Source organism: Dreissena polymorpha, chromosome 1, assembly GCF_020536995.1.
Source record: "Dreissena polymorpha isolate Duluth1 chromosome 1, UMN_Dpol_1.0, whole genome shotgun sequence".
Lineage (NCBI taxonomy): Eukaryota > Metazoa > Mollusca > Bivalvia > Myida > Dreissenidae > Dreissena > Dreissena polymorpha.
The window spans coordinates 211,117,037-211,140,523 of record NC_068355.1 but is presented as its reverse complement, the minus strand read 5'-3'; the positions used below and the strand labels follow the sequence as shown (position 1 = coordinate 211,140,523).

The 23,487-nt window shown below is 36.2% G+C and overlaps 1 protein-coding gene across 6 annotated transcripts in view; it reads right to left on the bottom strand.

Annotated features, from left to right (window-relative positions):
* Positions 1 to 23,487, bottom strand: part of LOC127864858 (uncharacterized) — a 322,960-nt gene that overhangs the window by 144,273 nt on the left and 155,200 nt on the right. The window contains exon 1 of one of the 6 annotated variants that reach the window (XM_052404757.1): positions 21,108 to 21,479. The exons of 4 other annotated variants lie outside the window; for them this stretch is intronic. In XM_052404757.1, coding sequence (XP_052260717.1) covers positions 21,108 to 21,445 — 338 coding nt within the window. In that variant the 5' untranslated portion in view covers positions 21,446 to 21,479. Of the gene's footprint in view, positions 1 to 10,328; positions 10,875 to 21,107; positions 21,480 to 23,487 lie in introns of those variants that run through there. One more of the 6 variants, XM_052404759.1, reaches the window with a different exon arrangement.

Genomic DNA, 23,487 nt, shown 5'->3' with positions numbered 1-23,487 from the left:
TATATAACTCAACATGTATTCCTGCAACTTTACAAGTACAGTAACCAGGCATGTGAGCTAATGCGCACCTCTATATTTTGTTTCTGTTGTTTTCATCATAATTGTAGTAGTGTCTCCTATTTAGACAAAAATGACATTTTAAAATATGTGAAGAGTGTAAAATAAACAAGGGCTGTTTATAAAACATGCATGCCCCCCATATGGGCTGTCAGTTGTAGTGGCAGCCATTGAGTGAATACGTTTTCTGTCACTGTGACCTTGACCTTTGACCTAGTGACCTTAAAATCAATAAGGGTCATCTGCGAGTCATGATCAATGCACCTATGAAGTTTCATAATGGCGTAAGCGTTCTTGAGTTATCATCCGGAAACCATTTTTTCTAAGTTGAGTCACCGTGACCTTTGACCTAGTGACCTGAAACTCAATAGGGTTCATTTGCGAGTCATGATCAATGTACCAATGAAGTTTTATGATCCTAGGCATAAGCGTTCTTGAGTTATTATCCAGAAACGATTTTACTATTTCGGGTCACCATTACCTTGACCTTTGACCTAGTGACTTGAAACTCTATAGGGGTCATCTGCGAGTCATGATCAATGTACCTATTAAGTTTCATGATCCTAGGCAAAAGCGTTCTAAGGTTATCATCCGGTAACCATTTAACTATTTTGGGTCACCGTGACCTTGACCTTTGACCTAGTGACCTGAAAATCAATAGGGGTCATCTGCGAGTCATGATCAATGTACCTATGAAGTCTCATGATCCTAGGCATAAGCGTTCTTTAGTTATTATCCAGAAACCATTTTACTATTTCGGGTCACCATGACCTTGACCTTTGACCTGGTGACCTGAAAATCAATAGGGGTCATCTGCGAGTCATGGTCAATGTGCCTATGAAGTTTCATGATCCTAGGCATAAGCGTTCTTGAGTTATCATCCGGAAACCATTTTACTATTTTGGGTCACCTTGACCTTTGACCTGGTGACCTCAAAATCAATAGGGGTCATCTGCGAGTCATGATCAATGAACCTATAAAGTTTCATGATCTTAGGCCTAAGCGTTCTTGAGTTATAATCCGGAAACCATCTGGTGGACGGACAGGCGGTCGAACGGACGGACGGACATACGGACGGACTGACATGTGCAAAACAATATACCCCTCTTCTTCGAAGGGGGGCATAATTGTATTGCTACTAGAGATCTAACACTTTACATAAATATTTATCACTGTGTAATTTTACCCACATGCATAGTTTGGTATGTCTTTTCAACATACCCAGAGTTATGACCCCTGTTTAGCAAAGAAAACACATTTAAAATGGTGTTGTGAGTAACTCAAAGAGTACAGCTGATAGAGGGATGAACTATTCTTATAGTATTACCCACCATGTGAAATTATGCACCTTGATATTTTTTTGAAGTTCTTTTTTACCTAAGAAGAGTTGTGACAGTCCCTTTAACCAAATGATATTTTTTCAATTGTGAGAATCTTTACTCAAATAGAGGGATACTTCTGCAGTAACATATTAAGCGTCAGGTTAACTTGTGCAACTCCATATGTTTGTTCATAATTTTAAGACATTTGTGCAGTTGTGGGACAAATTGGATTGTAGAGGTATCCATGTACTCAGAACAATGTTCTAGTTGTTTATACTGTTTTCAATTTTAATATTGTAAACCTTGACCACACTATCAATAATAACAAATGCAAGAAAAGAGGCATGACTTATAATTTATGTATATTCCCAAACATTTTTAAATAAGCCATCGATGAAAGTCAATAAATTGTTCACAACCACCTGTCTTAAGTGGATTAAAACTCAATGAATGAAAGGATTTAATAAGGGCAGTACTGTGATATATATGATGAATGTCTAATTGTCCTACATGTACAGTGTTTTATCATAATTGAAAATCTGTTTAAAATATTGTTATGATTGGTATAACAATTACTAAAACTGACTGGGACACCTTTATACATTGACCTTTGACATTGACCAAAACATGGATTTACCTCTTAATCTTCCTCCATGTAAAAACAAAATATGTTGCATGGTTGTAAGTCAAAGCATTCCCTAGATATCATGTGGAAACAATTTGTCTACAAACCAACCAATAAACTGACCAAAGAACAGATACAAAGCAAAATTACCCTGCTTCTTAAAAGAGGGTCCTCTATTTCTAAATAAAGTCTCAGCATCTAGCCTGTAATGAGTGGCTTATGACATGCAACCTCATGGTCAACTATGTCCCAATATGTTGTGTTGTTATTTTACCTATTGTGATTACTTTGCTTTTGTTGTTGTCACATGATCTATTAGTGGAAAAGAAAAGACAACATTGTAAATTGTTTTAAAGGATGATCAGAGAGATTGGTCTATTGTTTATTTATATTTGATATTGAAATACCATACAGTAGCAAGCCTAGTGGCAATGATGTTTTTTTTTAATTGGGATATATGAATATTAATTTTGCAATTTACTTTATACTACACAACATCACAAAAATTACAACTTTTTAAAAATTTGTGGAAAATATACTTTTATTGTATTCGCATTATTTGCAAAAAATTGTTAAATGGCAGCAATTTAAAGCAAGAGCCAATCGCTGTTCATGAGCTATTTTCACATTCAAAATGTTAATTTCCTAATGTTAATGAAATCCAAGATACAAAACATGTTTATGATTATATTACACACATTTTTTTACAGTATTAAAAGTGTACTTAATATTGAACACAGTGGACTGCACATTTTCAACAAATATACACACATTTACTTTTCTAAATTATTCAATAAAAACAAAGGCTTAAGTATTGTTGTGTTTTTTTTTCTTTAAAAGTCACAAAATATCCACCGCATGAAATGTTTGTAAAAAGTTTATGTATTTTAAATCACATTATAGTGATAGTAAATATCAAGAATTACCTGTTTTTCTTTTTATCATACCTCTACGTCCCCGATTTTAAAGAAATAATGGCAAAATTGCTAAAAAAGCTGCAGTTTAAGCGGGAATGTAGATGACTTTTGTCAATTGACGTGTTAATAATGACATCATGAGTATTTGCAAAAAATGTGTTTATTTACTGTTTGTGTTACACTTTATGTTTAAAATATATGGCATCTTGGTATCAAATTGTTTGTTTTGTTGAAACTGATTCGATTTTACTAAAAATGATTACTTTATAGCTGATTCTGAGTAATATGACCATTCTCCACACATGACTGATATAAGAACTTCCTGTTGACCATGATATAAATAGAGAATATATGGTTGGTGACTTTTTATATCACATGATATCAAAAGTCACCAACCATATATTCTATTTATTATGCCACATTGAAGTAAATAAGAAAATATTAACAAAACAAACAACAACAAACAACCGCTTAATTTCATTGATGTACTGTAGTAAAATATGCAAATTAGTAGCACCCTGATTACATCCACTAGCATTTATGCATATTTACACATAAATAATAGTTCGCAAGTAAGCAACAAACAATAAAATTTAAATGCTTATAATTTAACTAAATAAAACAAGATGTATTTGTGAAAAACAATGTCCCCCTATATGATGTTTGACCTTGTAGGATGACCTTGACCTTGACCCTTCACCACTCAAAATGTGCAGCTCCATGAGATACACATGCATTTCAAATATAAAATTGTTAGCTTCAATATTGCAGAAGTGACATTACATGAGCAATTTTGACCCATATATTTGACCTTGAAGGATGAACTTGACCTTTCACCAATCAAAATGTGCAGCTCCATGAGATACACATGCATGCCAAATATCAAGTTGCTATCTTCAATATTGCAAAAGTACTCCTAAAATGAGCGATTTTGGCCACATATATTTGACATCTGACCTTGAAAAATGACCTTGACCTTTCCCCACTCAAATTGTGCAGCTCCATAAGATACACATGCATCCCAAATATCAAGTTGTTATCTTGAATATTGAAATACTGCAAAAGTGTACATTAAATGAGCGATTTTGACCCATATATTTGACCTTTGACCTTGAAGGATGACCTTGACCTTTCACCACTCAAAATGTGCAGCTCCATGAGATACATATGCATGCCAAATATCAAGTTCCTATCTTCAATATTGCAAAAGTTATTGCAAATGTTAAAGTTGGCGCAAACCAACCAACCAACCGACCAACCAACAGACCAACCAACAGACCAACAGACAGAGCAAAAACAATATGTCCCCCACTACTATAGTGGGGGACATAAAAATTGAAGCGAGAAATTGATACTTAAAATTACAATTTCTGCACTAAAAACGAATAACAAATATATTGTTTATAATAACACATTCAACGTGTACATGTACTTCCAAGTACACACCAATCGCTATTTTCAAAGCGAATGTGTAGAGTGAAAATCTCAAACAATAACGACAATAACTAAATGGAACTGGACTTTAACGCACTGCGCTAATTGGAAGTGATAAGAGTGATTTATTTGTCAACTTGTCCATCTCCGTAGTATACGTTTAGTAGTGAGATGTTAACGGTTTCGCTGGGAAGTCAAAGTGGGTGGAGAACGCAACTGCTTGTGGATTTTGAACTTTCTAAGGAAGCTGCTTTTGTGCAATATTCAGCGATTTTGCAAGCTGTGTGTTTGGAGTTGGAGATATATTGCTGAGATTAATGATGTGTACGTTATTGTGACCAATGATATGCATGATATCAGTGGGAGAGCATCCTGAATCCCACATAGTCTGTGCAACCATATGTTTCCTGGTCGAGTGGTTGGTAAGTTTCATCGTTATACATACACATTACACATGCTTCATTATTTTTGCTATTTTTGACACCCATTTTCATTCTGATGAACCAACAGTCAGTGCCAGTACAGGGCCCTCAATCTATCAAATCTGCCGCCGAATTTCGGCGGCAGTCCCCCACCTGAAAAGTATACTTTTTTCCCCTTTTGGGGGGAAAAATTCCCCCTAAAAAAAAAAAAATATAAATATTTTTTTTTTTTTTTTTTTTTTATTTTAATAGAAAGATGTGTCTCATGATTATTATATCTCAATTCTATTTCAATTGAATCTTTTCAAACATACTATATTATGAAAAATGCAATGAATATAGTGCAAACATGTACAAATGAAATAATGAGAGAGTAAGTAAAAAAATCCCCCAAAAAGGGAAACGCCGCAAAAATTCCCCCTCCTAAGGGCTGCGGACCCATTCCCCCAAAGTAGTGTGAGGGCCCTGCAGTAGTCCTACTGTTATTGGTCTGTGTGCTTGTTGAAAAAAGAATGGGTTGTTTAGCTCCGAAAAGCAATGGGGCTATTTTTTGGATAAAATTTCTGGCAGTGGGCTTTTCTCATCTTTGAGCAGCTATCTTTGCCCCCTCATTTTGTGAAAAAATTTGTCGCACACTGTTCCTATTGTGAAAAAATGAGTCGCGCACTGTTCACAGTTGTGAAAAATGGGTGGTGACTATTCAAAATTGTGAAAACATGAGTCGCACATTTAAAAGTCATAAAATATCAGTCGCAAACTATTGAAAATTGTGAAAAAATGAGTCGCGCAATGTTGAGTATTGTGAAAAATGAGTCGCGCAATGTTGAGTATTGTGAAAAATGAGTCGCGCAATGTTGAAAATTGTGAAAAATTAGCCGCTCAATCTTGAAAGTTGTGGAAAAATAAGCTGCACACTGTTCAAAATTGTGAAGAAATTAGTTATTACTGTTCAAATTGAGAAAAAAATAAGTTGCACGTTGTTCAAATTTGTAAAAATGTGTCTCAAACTGTTCAAAATTGTGAAAAAAAAATAGTTGCTATAAACTGTAAAAAATGTGGAAAAAAATAGTCGCTTACTTTTTAAATATTGAACATTTGCATCGAATTTGTGCAAAAAAAGCCATTTGCTAATGAAGAAAAAGCCCCTAGTCTATTATAAAAAGGTTTTCAGTTTAAAGAAATTCTTAATTATTTTTTATCTGCCAGTTCATATGCCTATATTATCATTTTTTTATAATGATATTGTGTGCCTGTCTAAATTGTAATTTGTTCAAGTTGTGCTATAAAAATGTTATTTTAATAATCTCTATTTTGACATTTTGTCTCAATATTGGGTTTGTTAGATTTAATTATACAATATAGTTTTTTTTACATTTTATTTGCAGAAAGTTGCAACCACATCTTTTGATAGTTCATGAACATTCTCCCAAGTGAAACTTTTTTCAACAAATTTATTATTGAGTTGTTTTTATGTTATTGTTTTATCTTTGAATGTTATAGATCTTATTTCAAATAAATATTTTTTTCTTTGTTGACATTAATTTTTTGTGTATGATATTCACTTTTTTGCCTTGCTATTTAAAGAGTGACTCAAAAAAGAAACACATTTGCATCTTTAAAGTATAAGTTTTCCTGACTTCTTCTTTTGATCAAATCTGTCATGTTTATTTTTTTTTATTAAAACCTATTAAGTTTATTTTTGTTAAATTAAATGATTCTTATTATGCTGTATAATTTTTGTTCTTTTTAAGTGAAGCAAGTGAGGCCCAAATTTGTATTTGTTATATTTTTCCCATAGATGAATGCTCATTTCTTTCATGCTTTCCATTTTTTATAAACTTAAAGTTTTAATTATTACTTACTAGTTGTGGATTTTCTGAATACAATATGAATGGTTCAGTTTGTTTACATTTTAACGACGTAAGCGATATTCCACGCCTCCAAAAAAGTAGTTCTCAGTATGAACGTGACTAAGCAAACATTGAATGCTGCACAAAATAATGGTGAACCCAAATGTTATCGGACACTTTAAAAGATCATGTCAGCATCTCCAACATAAATGTGCAGTAAAGTGGCATAATACAAAAATATATCAGGCAACTTCATGCAGGCAGATATCAAAGCGGGTGGTATGATAAATAGAGACTAACAGGTTACTGTCCCATCGTTTTATGAAATATCAAGCGAGACTTAGAATAATATAATGGCGAGGCTTGCCGAGCCGTTATTTTATATCGTGCCGAGCCTAATATATTACAAAACGCTTGGACAGTAACCTGTTTTTCTGTTTATCATACCATATTTTCCTAAAAATCTGCAAAACAATCCATTTTTTATATTTAAAATGTACAGATCCCCGCTGATTTTGCTGATCCGGCTCTTATATGTTGACATACATGTAACAACGGCATTGGAAAAGAGGACACAAATAATCGTTTAGAGAATAATAGTTGTTTTTACTACGAATGGGAAGAGTGCACCCGCTTAAATTATAAACGTCTTGAATTGGAGATCAGGAATGGACTGCAGCGACAACATTTAATGTTTGATTAAGATACATTTCCCTTTAACACATTCCATCTTTCCATCTCCCATATAGACACCAAGTACTGGTTCTAGGCCCAGGAAACGGACTCGAGAGCATTTCAAATAAGTAGGAATTACTTTCTATGCAATCGAGCTAAAATAAATAAGTTTAAACTAAACTAACACATTCAAATAAAACTATTACATCCCCGTCATGCAAAAATTGGTCTTATAGCATATTTGGCCAGCGTAGCTAAAGATTTCGTGATATCTCCTGAGTATCCTCTACATAATGCATATCCTGAAAAGACTGCTGGACTGGAGCTACGCTGGCAGCATATTGAAGACTGCTGGACTGGAGCTACGCTGGCAGCATATTGCATAAGACCCATTTGTACATGACACTGTTATTTACAAATCTCTGCATCTTGTTAATGGAACATCAAACCACAATACTTTCTTATAGAAAATTGAAGTCACACTGAGTTATTTATAGCCAAATGGCAAATGTCAGTTGCCTATTCTGGATTACAGGAAAGATTTTCAAACTGACTGAGTGCGTACATGTACGTCATGTATGTGTGACTAGACAATCAATGATTTCAGATCTAGCATGCAAACTATATTATTTTGGTTATTGCAAGACAAATGCAAGTCAAACAACATTTACCAATATATTTTAGGTTTTCAATAATTTATTTCCATAAAATTCATGGGATCGTTATTTGATATCTTAAAAAGAAATATTGTATTATCAACATGAGGTATTTATTAATAGTACAGTCCATCTTCCCCTGACAATTTACTGTTTCGGGTCACCGTGACCTTGACATTTGACCTAGTGACCTGAAAATCAAGAGGGGTCATCTGCGAGTCATGATCAACGTACCTATGAAGTTTCATGATCCTAGGCCTAAGCGTTCTTTAGTTATCATCCGGAAACCATCTGGTGGACGGACATAAGGACGGACATACGAACCGACATGTGCAAAACAATATACCCCCTCTTCTACGAAGGGGGGCATAACAATATACAGGGCTCTTAAACCAGGCAATCACTTTTTCTAGGTAATGGAAGTAATCTAGGTAATCATAAGTAGTTTCTTGACAGCTTTAATTTCTTATTGCAGCTGGATAGAGATTTCTTCAAAATTGGTAACAAAACACTAGAAAATAATTCTAGTACACATAAAGGTAGTGTTGTCTAAAAGGCTTGTGAGAATTGCTCATGCAGTGTGACTGGTCTGACAGTGATTATAGAGCTCATAATTTTTGTTGAATGCACTTTGTTTTACAAGTTAAAACAATACATTCATAAATCAAACATGAGATCTACTTTCCACAAAGAACCCAGTGTATAATGTAAATCTATTCTATAATAACTCCAAGCTAAAATACCTCCCATACCTGAGCATTTATACTAAAATTTAGCTCTGTACTGTTTGAATTGAAACCCACCTTCAAATTTCTTGTTTTTCTGATGCATGGTTATTAAAGCGGGTATATACGATTTTGTCAAATATTTATGAATTTATATAAACTGTGTAAAAAACTTATTATAAATATATTTCAATATAAATTAAAATAAAAGTTAAGAAGAACATGTGTCGAAAAATGCGAAATAAGCCAGATATTTCATTCTGAAATTGAAAACGGCTGTACAGCCGTATTCGCCAGCATGTATACCATACATGTACGATGTGCATCTAAACTTACGAGGGGTGTTCCAGAAGTTCATGGATTTTCGCTATAACTTTCATTTGGTGACATAAATGGACAAACAAATAGCATGTTAAGAATATTTCGTCCTTTCCAAATATACTCTCCAAATATCATGGAAAGACATAAAACAATAAATATATATCAGAGATTTAAACATGTGCACAATGCGCACACCGATGCACGTGTAACGTTTCAGTTCAACGTCAATGACGTTATGTAGTTAACAACTGTCAAATCTTTTCCACATAATCACCTCCAACGCGAATGCACTTTATGTATCGGGAAATCCACTTGTCAAAAGTGTCCCTATACCAGTCAGCGTCAAAAGACGACACGATTCGCTTTGCTGCAACTGTAAGTTCCTGTTTACTTGCAAAGTGCAACTGTGATATAACTTCCGGGAAGATGCGGAAGTCCATATGGGCCAAATCCGGGCTTTAAGGAGGACTTAGGCGCTGTAACGTGAAATTTGCCGTAAATTCTGTTTATCAACGACATTTAAACCAAATTTAAATTCTCGTAACGCTCATACTTATAATAAAATACACGCGTGTGCTGCATGTCGTTACTGAGGTCTCTATGGCAACGCGTTTCAAACGCGCTTTATGAAATTCATGCAATTTTAGCTTATATATAAATTCTTTAATAATTGGTTTGTATAATATGTAAATTTCATTGACTTACCAGCAAACTAATAAGTTATAGCGAAAATCCACGAACTTCTGGAACACCCCTCGTAGTTTAACGGTTTATAATACAAAGACGAATGCTTCGGTTATTGTAGGAAAATATGTACGTCACTATCGGCTCGGGGCGCTAATTTGTCTTTGCTGCATTTTATGAAATTCGGCTTTAATGTATAATTGTTCTTGCCTATTTTGTGTTATTGTAACATATTTTATCAATATATTACAATTTAACACATATAAAAAATGGTATATACCCGCTTAAGGACACAGGTTATAAATGCCATCATAGGAAATATTAAACTCCCATGAATAAGAAGTTCAGGAAATTTCTTAATTATACAGTATTTCTGTGAATACAAATAACAAGTCCAGAAAAGACACAATTTCAAATTAATTTCATAAGTCATTTCCAAAAATATGAAAGAAAGTGTAGTCGTAATTAATTTCATTGTATTTGATACTTTTCACAAAAAAAATCAGGAAAAAATGTGTTTGTTAAAATACGATAAATCAAAATTGCAAACTTGACAATACTTAATTCTCATTAAAATTGTGACATTATATAGTTGATTTCTAAACACATTTATGTGCCATTTTAAGTATTTCAGCAATACCTGTGATCATTGAAGGCACACTTTGTGCAGCACAACTGACTGTGGTCATCACATAACATTTCAATTTTGTCGTCCTTGTGCGCTTGACACTTCAATAGAAATTCCTCCACCTGTTTCGAAACTGGCCATTCTTTCATGTCATTCCTTCCATACGATGAATGTTTTTTAAACCACTTATCATGCAACTGAATACATTTCCCACAATAAAGTTTCAAACATGTTTTGCAGTAAAAATCTGCATTTGCTTGCTCTTTGCGTGACGAACAAATACAATTAATCCTTAACTTCATCAGAGCCTATGGCAAGAGGAGCAATATAAAATGCTGCCATTTTAATAATTGACTTAGTAAACAAAACGTAACAATTTGTTTAAAGGCAAATTCTTAATTTTAAAGTATATCTGTGAATTGAAAAAAATAGTCCAGAAAATACCAAATTTAATTGTTTGTGTATTAAAACAGTCAAGCAATCACGAATTCTGTCTTGATTAGAAATCAAGATGAACCTCAATTGTTTGAACTGAACATAAACCAACTTAATTCTCAAATGACATTCAACGGTCTGATAGCAGTGAACATGGTTACTGTAATTGGACTATTGGGTCACGTGAATATTGAATATACAGTGAAACCTTATAGATATTAAAACCACATGCGGGACTTTTTAAAAGTGGTCTAAACAGCAAGGTAGTCTTAATTGCTGAGTTTCCATGATGGACCGATACTACACATGGTTCAATATTCAATGAACGCAAGTCTGTTTGCAAGAACTTTAGCATAGCTTAAACAGGAAAGTTTCTCATAACGAACAATTTCTAATGTGAGCGTAAATTTGTCGATGTTTAATGCTGATACAAAGAGTCACTGATTCAGCTGACACAACAATATACAGTAGAAAATAATGAAACAAAATGGGAACAACTTTTATGAACAAGTTTTGTTGTCACAATATTGTTAATAGGTTATCAGCTGCATACACATTTTATAAAACAGATAAATGTTTAACTATAAAAAAAGCGAACAGAGCCGATTGCATAATGTTTTGGAGGAACGGAACAAAATAAAAAATGACACACCTCCTTCTTTCCAATACCCATTAAATGGCCCACTGCCCATGGAATTTCCCATTACTCGTGTTGATTTAATCAATCTTTTCTTTTAAAAACAACTCTTTCAGTGTTTGCTTAACCGATTTGAATAACAGTATGGCATACAGGCCATTTTTATATCAATCATCAACAAAACATTCTTACACAATAATCCTAACTGTTAAATATTGGCCGTCTTTAATCTTTAAAGTGTGTACCAAACAATAACCAAATGACACATACATTGTTCGATCATATTAATTCATTTTCAATCAAGAATTAAGGAATCACAACAAAAACAAGGGCTGAAAAATCTAACATCTCACAGTAAATGCAATACTGTTCTTGTTAATTGGGTCACAATGACGTCGTACACAATTCCTATTGAACCAAAACCCGAAATTTAGTGAAAGTAACTAGTCGCTTGGTAGGTGTCAATTATGATAAAACATTTTGATTGGTACTGATTAAAGTGGTCATAAAAGATGTAAGCAGGTTGGTTCAATAAGTGAGTGTATCAACCAATCAAATATAGAAGGAACACTTCGGGATTTAAAACGGTTGTCGAAATAGCCAGTTGGTCGTTATGATGGGTGGTCCTTTAAAGAGTTTGTACTGTATTATCTGTCAAACTGTGGCAAGGAAGATACAAAGTTGACATTTAGATAATGTTAAACAGATTGATGAGCAAGACCAAATGTATTGAGTTTTAGTGTATATTGATACATGGACTGAAATTTATGTTTAAGTGAAGGAGGCTAAATGTCTAACACAGATTAAAAGTAATGTTGCTTAAGCAAAGAACTGTTTTTAACTGTTATGCTTAGTAATTTAACTACAAAGTGTTATCTTACCTATGAAAACCAATTGGAACAAATGTACCCAATATAGGACACCATACAAGTTTAAACACATATGAACTGAACAGTATTAAGATTTGATTTTCTTTGTTTTCATATTGTATATAAAGATAAATAAAAGATGTTTAGAGATAATGTTATAGACACATTAAATGACAACACATCTGTGTGATGCAATATTTAATACATTGAATGAGCCAGTCTAGCTAATGTATTAAAAACACACTAGTTTTCTTTTTTTTAAGCAGGGTGCATGTAAGCCTGAATAGTATTCAAAAGGTCTTCTGAATATGCTGCGTAAAATAATTCAGAAAATGTATAACAATTAAAAGCAGACAAAGACTGACCATAATTATTTGGCTAGCAGAAATGTCATTTTTCCAATAGATTGGCTAAAGTTACAACTTGACATTTTCTTACAATTACAACTTTCACCTTTTATCTAATTATTTAATGATTCTAGAAGTAAAAACACCATCTAGTTTTTTTCTTTGACTTCTTGGGTAAAGCACACAACATATATATTTATACTGTTGAGTGTCTCTATATTTTAGCTTGATTGCTGAAAAGCCCAAAGCTTAATTAAGACACTCTGTTTCCTGTAAAGAAAAAAAACTGTGCTTGGTGTCTTTGAAGAAGCTGCCAAAATGAAGTATGACCCAAGACTGTCCGGTTGCTAGGGAAATACCACATCCCTTGTATAGTGCAACCATATTGCTGTTTTCCACCTAATTTTATTTTGTACCCAAGCAAGCTCCAATTGGCACACACATTAACAGGCAGTAAGGTAAGATTAACATCTGAATTTAAATATAAGACATTGAGAAAACAAAGGTGCGATACTCATAAACTTCAAGTGTCATTTGTGACTTTGACCTGCGCACCTAACATAAAACCCCTGACCCTTGCAGTTAAAAGTAGAAAAAATTATCAATAATTACTATACAAGTTATTTTAAATATGTTTTGATCTCTGGAGCGAGGCAAGTGTTGACCCAATGGGCATGATTTCAACAGCTGTAGCAGAGGCCTACTATAAGACGTTACATGCCAAACAACAAGCCACAGGGCTTTAATTTTTCAGAAAATAATATTTTCAAAGTTTTCACTACATACACATAATAACACAGGTTGCCCCGAGGGAAGGGATCATTTTAACCCCAGACGCATGATTTTAACAAAGTTGTTAAAAGGACCACCATACGATGTTCAACAACAAATATATACTCCAAGCCTTAATGTTTGAGTGAAAGATCCCAATTTTTTTTAAATATGTAAGTCTATATACATTTATTCACCCTTGGGTATGGCCAGTCTTTACTTAAGGGAAGATTTTTGAAGAAACTTGGTACACAATACAATGATACAGGCCAAAAGCCATAATCCTCTGCCTTAGAGTTTCAAAGAATAATTGTTTAAGTGTTTGCTGTATACTTATACATGTAAGACAAGCAAGTGAACCTCAGTGGAGTGCCAATGTTTACCTCAGGGATTTAAAAAAAATATATTTGGAATAACTTCAAACGAAACTAATTATCAACAAGAATGATTTCTATATACTCCCTCGATGAACTAATTTTACCTTTAGTCTTATTTTGAACCAGACAAAAGCAATGTCAAGTATGGTGGTGGTAGTTGTGGTCAGTGTATAGTGTTGGTGGTGGGTGCTGGTGGTGGTGAGTGTTGGTGGTGGGTTGTGGTGGGTTGTGGTGGTGGCGGTGGGTGGTGGTGGTGGGTGGTGGTGATGGGTGGCAGTGGTGGCTGTGTGTAGCAGTGATGGTGGGTGGTGGTGGTGGGTGGTGGTGGTGTGTTTTGGTGTGTGTTGGTTGTGGGTGGCAGTGGTGGTTGGTGGTGGTGGTGGTAGGTGGTGTTGATGGTTGGTGGTGGGTGTAAGTTGGTAGGTGGTGGGTGGCAAATATGATGCTGGGTGGCTGTGGTGGTGGTGGCGGTGAGTGGCAGTGGTGGTCGGTGGAGGTGATGGTGGGTGGTGGTAAGGGGTGGTGGTGGTTGGTAATGGCGGTGGTGGTGGTGATGGTGGGTGGTGATTAGTGGTGAGTGGTGGTGGGTGATGACAGTTGTGGTGGGTGGTTGTGGTGGTAGTAGCGGTGAGTGGCAGTGGTGGTGGTGGTGGTGGTGGTGGTGGGTGTTGGTTAGTCGTGGTGGTGGTTGGTAGTGCTGCAACAATACGCCAAAAACCATATTGCAATATAATGTCAGTTCAAAAACCCGTATTGCAATATATCGCAATATATTGCTAACTTGTACCAAAATTATAACTTGCCAATTACCGGATAATCCCGTATATTCCAGTTTTAAAGCAAATTTTGGTAAATATTTACTATATACCCGTAAATGTGCTCAAGAATAACAAGAAACACAAACATTCGCAAATTTTATTAAGTATCATATACATTTTGGCATTTGTTACTATTTAAAGATGTGATGAAATAACGTCCGACCCGGGCGTTTTTTTTCCACTGAACACGCGTAATTCACCTGACGTGATGTTCCCATTTTTATACAACACAAAATACACCCATACTTTCCATGCGACGTTCTACATGCCTGTATAATTTGTGCGCGCTTTTTATTGAGACAAAGGATAAAGCAATTTTTTATTTGACGCTATAATTTTTTATTGTTGCATTAGCATTAAAATTTTGAAGCTTATTTCAAAAATTTGGATAACAAATTTAATAATGCTCAATTCAAAATCGAACGAAACATTTACAGCTGTGCGCAATTAATTCAACGAAAATCTGTTCAAAAGCATCTAACGAATGCTCCGATGTAACAACGTTACTCCATATAATATACTTTTCAGAATGCTATTTTTACGAAAAAAAATATTTACACTGCTTTGTTTTGTTTACCTTGTTATCATTATTTCGGATGGCTTTTCTGGACGAAATGTGAATGATTTTTTGTACAATTTTCGTACCGGTAAGATGAAAATCGTATCGCAATACAATATGCGGATTGCGTATTGCGATATATACCGATATACCATTATATTGTTGCAGCACTAGTGGTTGGTGATGGCTGTGGTGGTGGTGATGGTTGGTGGGTGGTGGTTAGTGGTGGGTGGTGGTGGTGGTGGTGGTGGGTGCATGGCGGTTATGGTGGGTGGTGGTGGTAGCGGTGAGTGGCAGTGGTGGTGGATGGTGGAGTGTGGTGTTTGGGTGATGGTTAGTGGTGGATGGTGTTGGTGTTAATGGTTGGTGATGGTGGGTGGTGGTTAGTGGTGGGTGGTGTTGGTGGTGGTGGTGGGGTAGATGGTTGGTGATGGCGATGGAAGTGGTTATGGTGGGTGGTGGTGGTGGTGATGGTGGGTGGTTGTGGTGGCGGTAGGTGGTTAGTGGTGGGTGGTGGTGGTGGAGTGTGGTGTTGGTGGTGAGTGATGGTTAGTGGTGGGTGGTGTTGGTGTTAATGGTTGGTGATGGAGGTGGTGGGTGATGGTAAGTGGTGGGTGGTGTTGGTGGTGGTGGTGGGGTTGGTGGTTGGTGATGGCGATGGTGGTGGTGATGGTGGGTGGTGGTGGTGGTGGGTGGTGGTTAGTGGTGGGTGGTGGAGGTGGGTGATGGTGGTTGTGGTGGGTGGTGGTGGTGGTGGTGGTGGTAGCAGTGATTGGCAGTGGTGGTGTTGGTGGTGGGTGGTGGTTAGTGGTGGGTTGTGGTGGTGGTGATAGTGGGTGGTGGTTAGGGTGGTGGATGCTGGTTAGTGCTGGCTGGTGGTGGTGGTGGGTGATGGCGGTGGGTGGTGGTAGTGGGTGGAAGTGATGGGTAGGTGGGGTGAATAGTTTTATAATGCAAAGAACACATTGTCCTGATTGTTATATTATGCAGCAAACACATTGACCTGAATGTTTTACTATGCAGCCAACAAATTGATCTGATTGCTGTATTATACAGCCAACACATTGACCTGATTGTTGTAATATGCAGCCAACACATTGACCTGATTGATGTATTATTCATGTAGTAGTACTGGTGACATACACTCCACTACTACTATAAAGGTCATTGACAAAGCCTATGGTCAAAATGTGAACACATTGAGTGTAATCGCCCTCTCGTGCCAGCAAAAACAACACGTTGACAGGTTGTCATTTTTGACAGTTCTACTTCCACTTTCATTTTGTGATATCAAACTATTAACAATTATGTGGCTGAGAAAAATATCGCCATTGCTTTTTATGCCCCTGGTAGGGTGGCCTATATCAGTTGAACTGTCAGTCAGTGTGTCAGTCTGTCCGTCCCTCCGAAAACTTTAATGGCCATAACTTTTTTAATATTGAACATAGCAACTTGATATTTGGCATACATGTGCATCTCAAAGAGCTGCACATTTTCATTTGTGAAAGGTAAAGGTGAAGGTCATCCTTCAAGGTCAAATGTCAAATATAAAGCGTCTGTCTGTCTGTCCAAAAACTTTAACATTGGCCATAACTTTTTCAATATTGGCGTGCATGCGTATCTCATAGAGCTGCACATATTAATTGGTGAAAGGTCAAGGTCATCCTTCAAGGTCAAGGTCAAAGGTCAAATTTTGCAATATTGAAGATAGCAACTCCATATTCGGCATGCATGTGTATGTCATGGAGCTGCACATTTTGAGTGGTGAAAGGTCAAGGTCATCCTTCAAGGTCAAAGGTCAATTATATGGCTTCAAAGCTGCGCAGCAGGGGGCATTGTGTTTCACAAACACAGCTCTTGTTTAATATATTTTCTGCACATTTCTTCACATTTCTTCAAAAAACTTACATCAATACACGATTTTCTTCGTTAATTCAATCATTCCTGACAGACTTGTGTACATATTTCGCTTACATTTTGACGCGCTTAGGTAGGACCGCATTACCGCTTCCGAAATGTGTATTCATACTATTGCCTTCGAGGAACTTATCTGATGTTTGACGGAAAGGGCCGAAAATGTGAGAGTGTGGGTCAAGTTCCCCAAAGGTACTACTTTCCCATTCCCTCAATTTTTTTTTCCGTACCTAAAATTTTTTGTACCCAAATTGTTTTCGGTCCCAATTTTTTTGTTCCCAAATATTTTTTTGTACCCAAATTTGTTTTTATACCCAAATTTTTTTCGCAAAATTTTTGTACCAAATTTTTTTTTCGTACCATACACAATTGTGGTGATTGTGGTGATGTAGATAAACTTAACTTGATGCTTTTATATCCATCCTCTCAAAAGCATGGTCACACCGGTACTGTCAGTACTTTGATTACAAATAGCAATGTTCACTTTTCTTTTAGTGGGAAAGGGTTAAATAAAAGGTATGGTTAAATAGAAAATATAATTAAATATTTTGTGTATATTAGTATTTGCATATAAATTCAAACTGTTTAATCAGACTACTATTAACCCTGACATGAAAGGTTTAAGATTCATTGCAATGATATGGAACTTGTAATCTGTGATTCTACTTTCTAAAATTGTGTACACACAAGAATATTTACTTGATTTTTGTAGTTACTTTATTTTATCCCCAGACAGTTTTTGTTATTTTGCTCCTGTGCATATTTCATCAGTGTGTAATTAAATTGCAATTAAACTGTATTTAAATTGTATGTAATTGTATTTCTATTCTGATAAATGCTATAACTTTGATTGTTATTGCTTATTTGTATTCACATGCGTGAACAAGTGATTAATTATGGACTAAATATTAGGTTCAGCAAGCCATCTAAGAAGACAAAGTAATCTCAATAGACAGAGGCTTTGCATGTTTCTTAGACAAGAGGGCCATGATGGCCCTGTATCGCTCCACCGGTTTTTTTATGCGAAAAAAACGTGAAATGCGCATGGGTTGAAATGTACTTAAGCATGTGACTTTCTCTTTCTATCCCTCGTCCCACTGGGCGCTTTAAAGTTGGAAGGGTGAGCTTTTTAATTTATGGAAAAAGTTACAACGGTGTTAACTAAACAGACTAAAAAGCCCGGGAATTGTTGCCCAGGTCCTTTGCTTATAACATAGGTGATTTGAAACACTGATTCCCAAGACCCAAAGGAATCAAAATGCCTTAACCCTTTACCAAACGACACATTTTGGACTTTCTCAATTTGAAAGAGGTCAAAGACGACAATTAAATTGTAATGGAATATTAAGGAAATGATCAGGTAGGGTAGAAATAATTGTGATAAAAGGAGAAATTGCTCATCTTGACCAAATTTATTTTTTCGGGGGGGGGGGGGGGGGTTGTGGGTTAGTGTGGGGGGGGGTAGTAGGTGGGAGTGGGAGTGGGGTATAATGTGGGTTGTGGTAATTTATTAGATGTTTGAAAAAAAAATTGGGGGGGGGGGGGTTCGGGGATAGGGGGATGGGGGTGAGAGGGTGTATAATGTGAGGTGTGGTAATTAATAAGATGTTTAAAAAAATAAAAAAAAATAAAAAAAATGGGGGGTGGGGGTTGGGGGGTGGGGGGTGAGAGGGGGGTATAAAGTGGGGTGGGGTAATTTATAAGATGTTTAAAAAAAATATTTTTTTTGGGGGGGGGGGGGGTGGGGGGAGGGGGTGGGGGTGAGAGGGTGGTCTAATGTGGGGTGGTTTTAGGTAATTTATTAGATGTTAAAAAACAAACTTTTTTTTCTTGGGGGGGGGGGGGTTGGAGGGGGGAGGGGGTGGGGGTGAGAGGGGTGGTATAATGTGGGGGGGTAATTTATAAGATGTTTAAAAAAAAAAATTGGGAGGGGTGGGGGGAAGGGGGATTGGGGGGTGAGAGGGGTATAATATGGGGTGTGGTAATTTATTAGATTTAAAAAAAATGGGTGGTGGGGTGGGGGGTAGGGGGGGTGGGTGAGAGGGAGGTAAATGTGGGTGTTGTGGTTATTTATAGATGTTTTAAAAAAATTAAAACAAATTATTGGGGGGTGGGGGTGGGGGGTAAGGGTGGGTGAGAAGGGGGTATAATGTGTGGTGTGGTAATCTATAAGTTGTTTAAAAAAAATGGGGGGTGGAAGGGTAAGGGGGAGTGAGAGGGGGGTATAATGTGGGGGTGTGGTAATTTATTAGAAGTTTAAAAACAAAAATTGGGGGGGGGAGCAGGGGGGGAAGGGGGGGGGGGGTGGTGGTGAGAGGGATGTATAATGTGGGGTGTGGTAATTTATTAGATGTTTATAAAAAAATGGGGGGGGGGTGAGGTTGGGGGGGGGGGGTTATAAAGGTTGGGGTGATGTTGGAAAACAAGTATGCAGAATATAAAAGCAATATGTCAAGGGACAATGAAAAAAATAACAAATGATCTCACACTGATATGAACCAATATCCTCTATTTATTAAACATGTTTCCCCTGTATATAAGAAAGATATAATAGGGTATTACCTACCCTGTCCTGCTTATATTGATATTAATCAACAAAATTAAACATTAACAAAATATTTAATATACAAAAAAATCTCATATTCTGATAATATTTTTACTGATCCACTTTATTTTACTCAAATGATGATGTTTCATTGGACTGATAATTATAGATTTAGGATTACAGACCAGTTGCTTTAGTTATATTGTTCAGAGTTCGCCCTGTTGACCATGTATGCGTTCTTAAGTTATCATCCAAAAACTATTTTACTATTTCAGGTCACCGTGACCTTGACCTTTGACCTAGTGACCTCAAAATCAATAGGAGTCATCTGGGAGTCATGATCAATGTACCTATGTAGCTTCATGATCCTAGGCATAAGCGTTCTTGAGATATCATCCGTAAACCACCTGGAGGACGGACCGACCGAAAAACTGACAGACCGACATGTGCAAAGCAATATACCTCCTCTTTTTCGAAGGGGGGCATAAAAACATCATTTCACAGAAAAATGTTTCAGTCATCAATACTTCTCGCATTTTTTTCGCTGTTTGAAATGATGAGTTTCAACATTAAAATATATCTCCCTATATAAGCATATATACTATTTCTTAATTAAAAGACTCGTGAGTGGGTTTGAAAATGAACATGAACTTTGAATTAACGACTCTTTCATTGCATTTACATCGTGATGAGTATGGGTTTAAAAGCCTAACTTTATGTAAACAAGGGCTGTTTGTAAAACATGCATGCCCCCCCATATGGCCTCTCAGTTGTAGTGACAGCCATTTTGTAAATATGTTTTTTGTCACTGTGACCATGACCTTTGACCTAGTGACCTGAAAATCAATAGGGGTCATCTGCCAGTCATAATCAATGTACCTATGAAGTTTCATGATCCTAGCCATAAGCGTTCTTGAGTTATCGTCAGGAAACCATTTTACTATTTCAGGTCACTGTGACCTTGACCTTTGACCTAGTGACCTGAAAATCAATAGGGGTCATCTGCCAGTCATGATCAATGTACCTATCAAGTTTCAGGATCCTAGGCATAAGTGTCCTTGAGGTATCATCCGGAAACCATTTTACTATTTCGGGTCACCGTGACCTTGACCTTTAATCTAGTGACCTCAAAATCAATAGGGGTCATCTGCGAGTCATGATCAATGTACCAATCAAGTTTCATGATCCTAGGCATAAGCGTTCTTGAATTATCATCCGGAAACCATTTTACTATTTCAGGTCACAGTGACCTTGACCTTTGACCTAGTGACCTCAAAATCAATAGGGGTCATCTGGGAGTCATGATCAATGTACCTATGAAGTTTCATGATCCTAGGCCTTAGCGTTCTTGAGTTATCGTCTGACAACCACCTGGTGGACGGACCGACAGACCGACCGACAGACCGACCGACCGACCGACATGAGCAAAGCAATATACCCCCTCTTCTTCGAAGGGGGGCATAATAATATTTTTTTAATCATATTGTAATAATAACTGAACAACTGAAGAGTTAAATACCTGTGTTGATCAGATACACACTGTGGGCAGCACAGCTGTTTGTGCAGGTTGCAGAATTGGTCAATTTTATGGTCTTTATGAACATCACAAGTTTGTAGAAAATCCACCACCTTTTTTGAAACTGGCCATTTATCTCTTTCGACCCTTCCAAATGTAGTATGTTTAGCAAAGACTTTACCATGTGGATCAATACAGTTTCCACAATAAAACCGTTCACACTGTTTACAATAGAAATCAGCACTTGTCTCAACATTATTCTGGTCTTCACAGGCATTACAAATATAGTCCTTCACTTCATGCGAACCTAGCTCAACTGAAGACTGAGAACTTGTTGTCATTTTAAAAATTAACTGGTTTTAACAAAGTCACTTTCTGACACTATAATTACAAACAAACCTGCATAAGTATAGAAACATAATATACATACATATACATATATACTATTTACATTTGATCAACATTTAACACTTTTAACATGACTCAGAAAATTGCATGTGAACTTGTAAAACATTGTTTAACGTTTAATCCGAAAAGCTCTTTGCGGCACAGTTTTGTAGGACTAGTGACAAGCCTCACTACGTCACAATGTATACTGTCACGTGAGAACAAGCACAGCGTCAGTTTACTTTAAACCTACTGGAAAGAAATTGGAAGAACTGCATTGAATAAAATGCTAATTTAAACTGACTTAAAGCACAGAATTCTGCAAAGCAAGTTATTTCAAACATATAGTACAAATAGATAGATAGATAGATAGATTAATTTCCGTATCATGGTGCAAACACAATTAACAAACATGTTGCATTCATAAAATAATACATACAAATACAAACATGAGTATTAACCATGTCACGCAACACAGTACCAAGGATTGCACAATAAAGAGAGTGATATCTTATTTCCCTTGTGGTCGTTGTTGATGGTGGCATGACATGGAGAGACATAAATTGAGCTTAATAATATATCACAGATTTAAACTGAGCATTAGTTATATTTGAATTGGTGGTCAATATTGTAGGCAAATAACATTTACAAATCAGCACATACAACATGAAGTTTATAAATGACTTAAGTAATTAAAATATTTATAGCAAATAAACAAGATGTGTTTGTGAAACACAATGTCCCCCTATATAATATTTGACCTTGTAGGATGACCTTGACCTTGTAAAGGATGACCTTGACCTTGACATTTCACCACTCAAAATGTGCAGCTCCATGAGAAACACATGCATGCCAAATATCAAGTTGCTATCTTCAATATTGCAAAAGTATTCATAAAATAAGCGATTTGGGCCATATATATTTGACCTCTGACCTTGAAGGATGACCTTGACCTTGACCTTTCACCACTAAAAATGTGCAGCTCCATGAGATGCACATGCATGCAAAATATCAAGATGCTATCTTTAATATTGCAAAAGTATTTATAAAATAAGCGATTTGGGCCACATATATTTGACCTCTGACCTTGAAGGATGACCTTGACCTTTCACCACTCAAAATGTGCAGCACCATGAGATACACATGCATGCAAAATATCAAGTTGCTATCTTCAATATTGCAAAAGTAGTCATAAAATGAGCGATTTTGGCCACATATATTTGACCTCTGACCTTGAAGGATGACCTTGACCTTGACCTTTCACCACTCAAAATGTGCAGCTTCATGAGATACACATGCATGCCAAATATGAAGTTGCTATCTTCAATATAGCAAAAGTTATTGCAAAATGTTAAAGTTGGCGCAAACAGACAGACCAACAGACAGACCAACAGACCAACAGACAGGGCAAAAACAATATGTCCCCCACTACTATAGTGGGGGACATAAAAATTATCACAGATAATTACGACATTAACATCACAAACTGACTAGTGAAATTCGATTAAAAAGCGGAATGACTGCCCAGTATAATAAGAATAGTACATTTTATTTAAAATAATTTCAGATGGGCAATGTTATGATGTTTAAACTTGAATTTTGACTTTGACATGGGCCTTAATGTAAAGAATACATGTTAAACAATACAACATATAACGAATGTAATATTCTGCCTATGCTAGCCAAACTTATGTAAAGGGAGCTTTTCACGTTTTGGTTAATTGACAAAATTAAACAAATATGTTTAAGATTCGCAAATGTTTGTTGTAGTTATGAAATGTGCGAGGAAACAGTAATTCTGAACATTTACCATGCTCTAAAATATCCATTATATGTATATTTTGAGGATTTAACATGATGTGTTTGTGAAACACTATGTCCCCGTATATGACGTTTGACCTTGAAGGATGACCTTGACCCTTCACCACTCAAAATGTGCAGCTCCATAAGATACACATGCATGCATTGCAGAAGTGACATTACATAAGCAATTTTG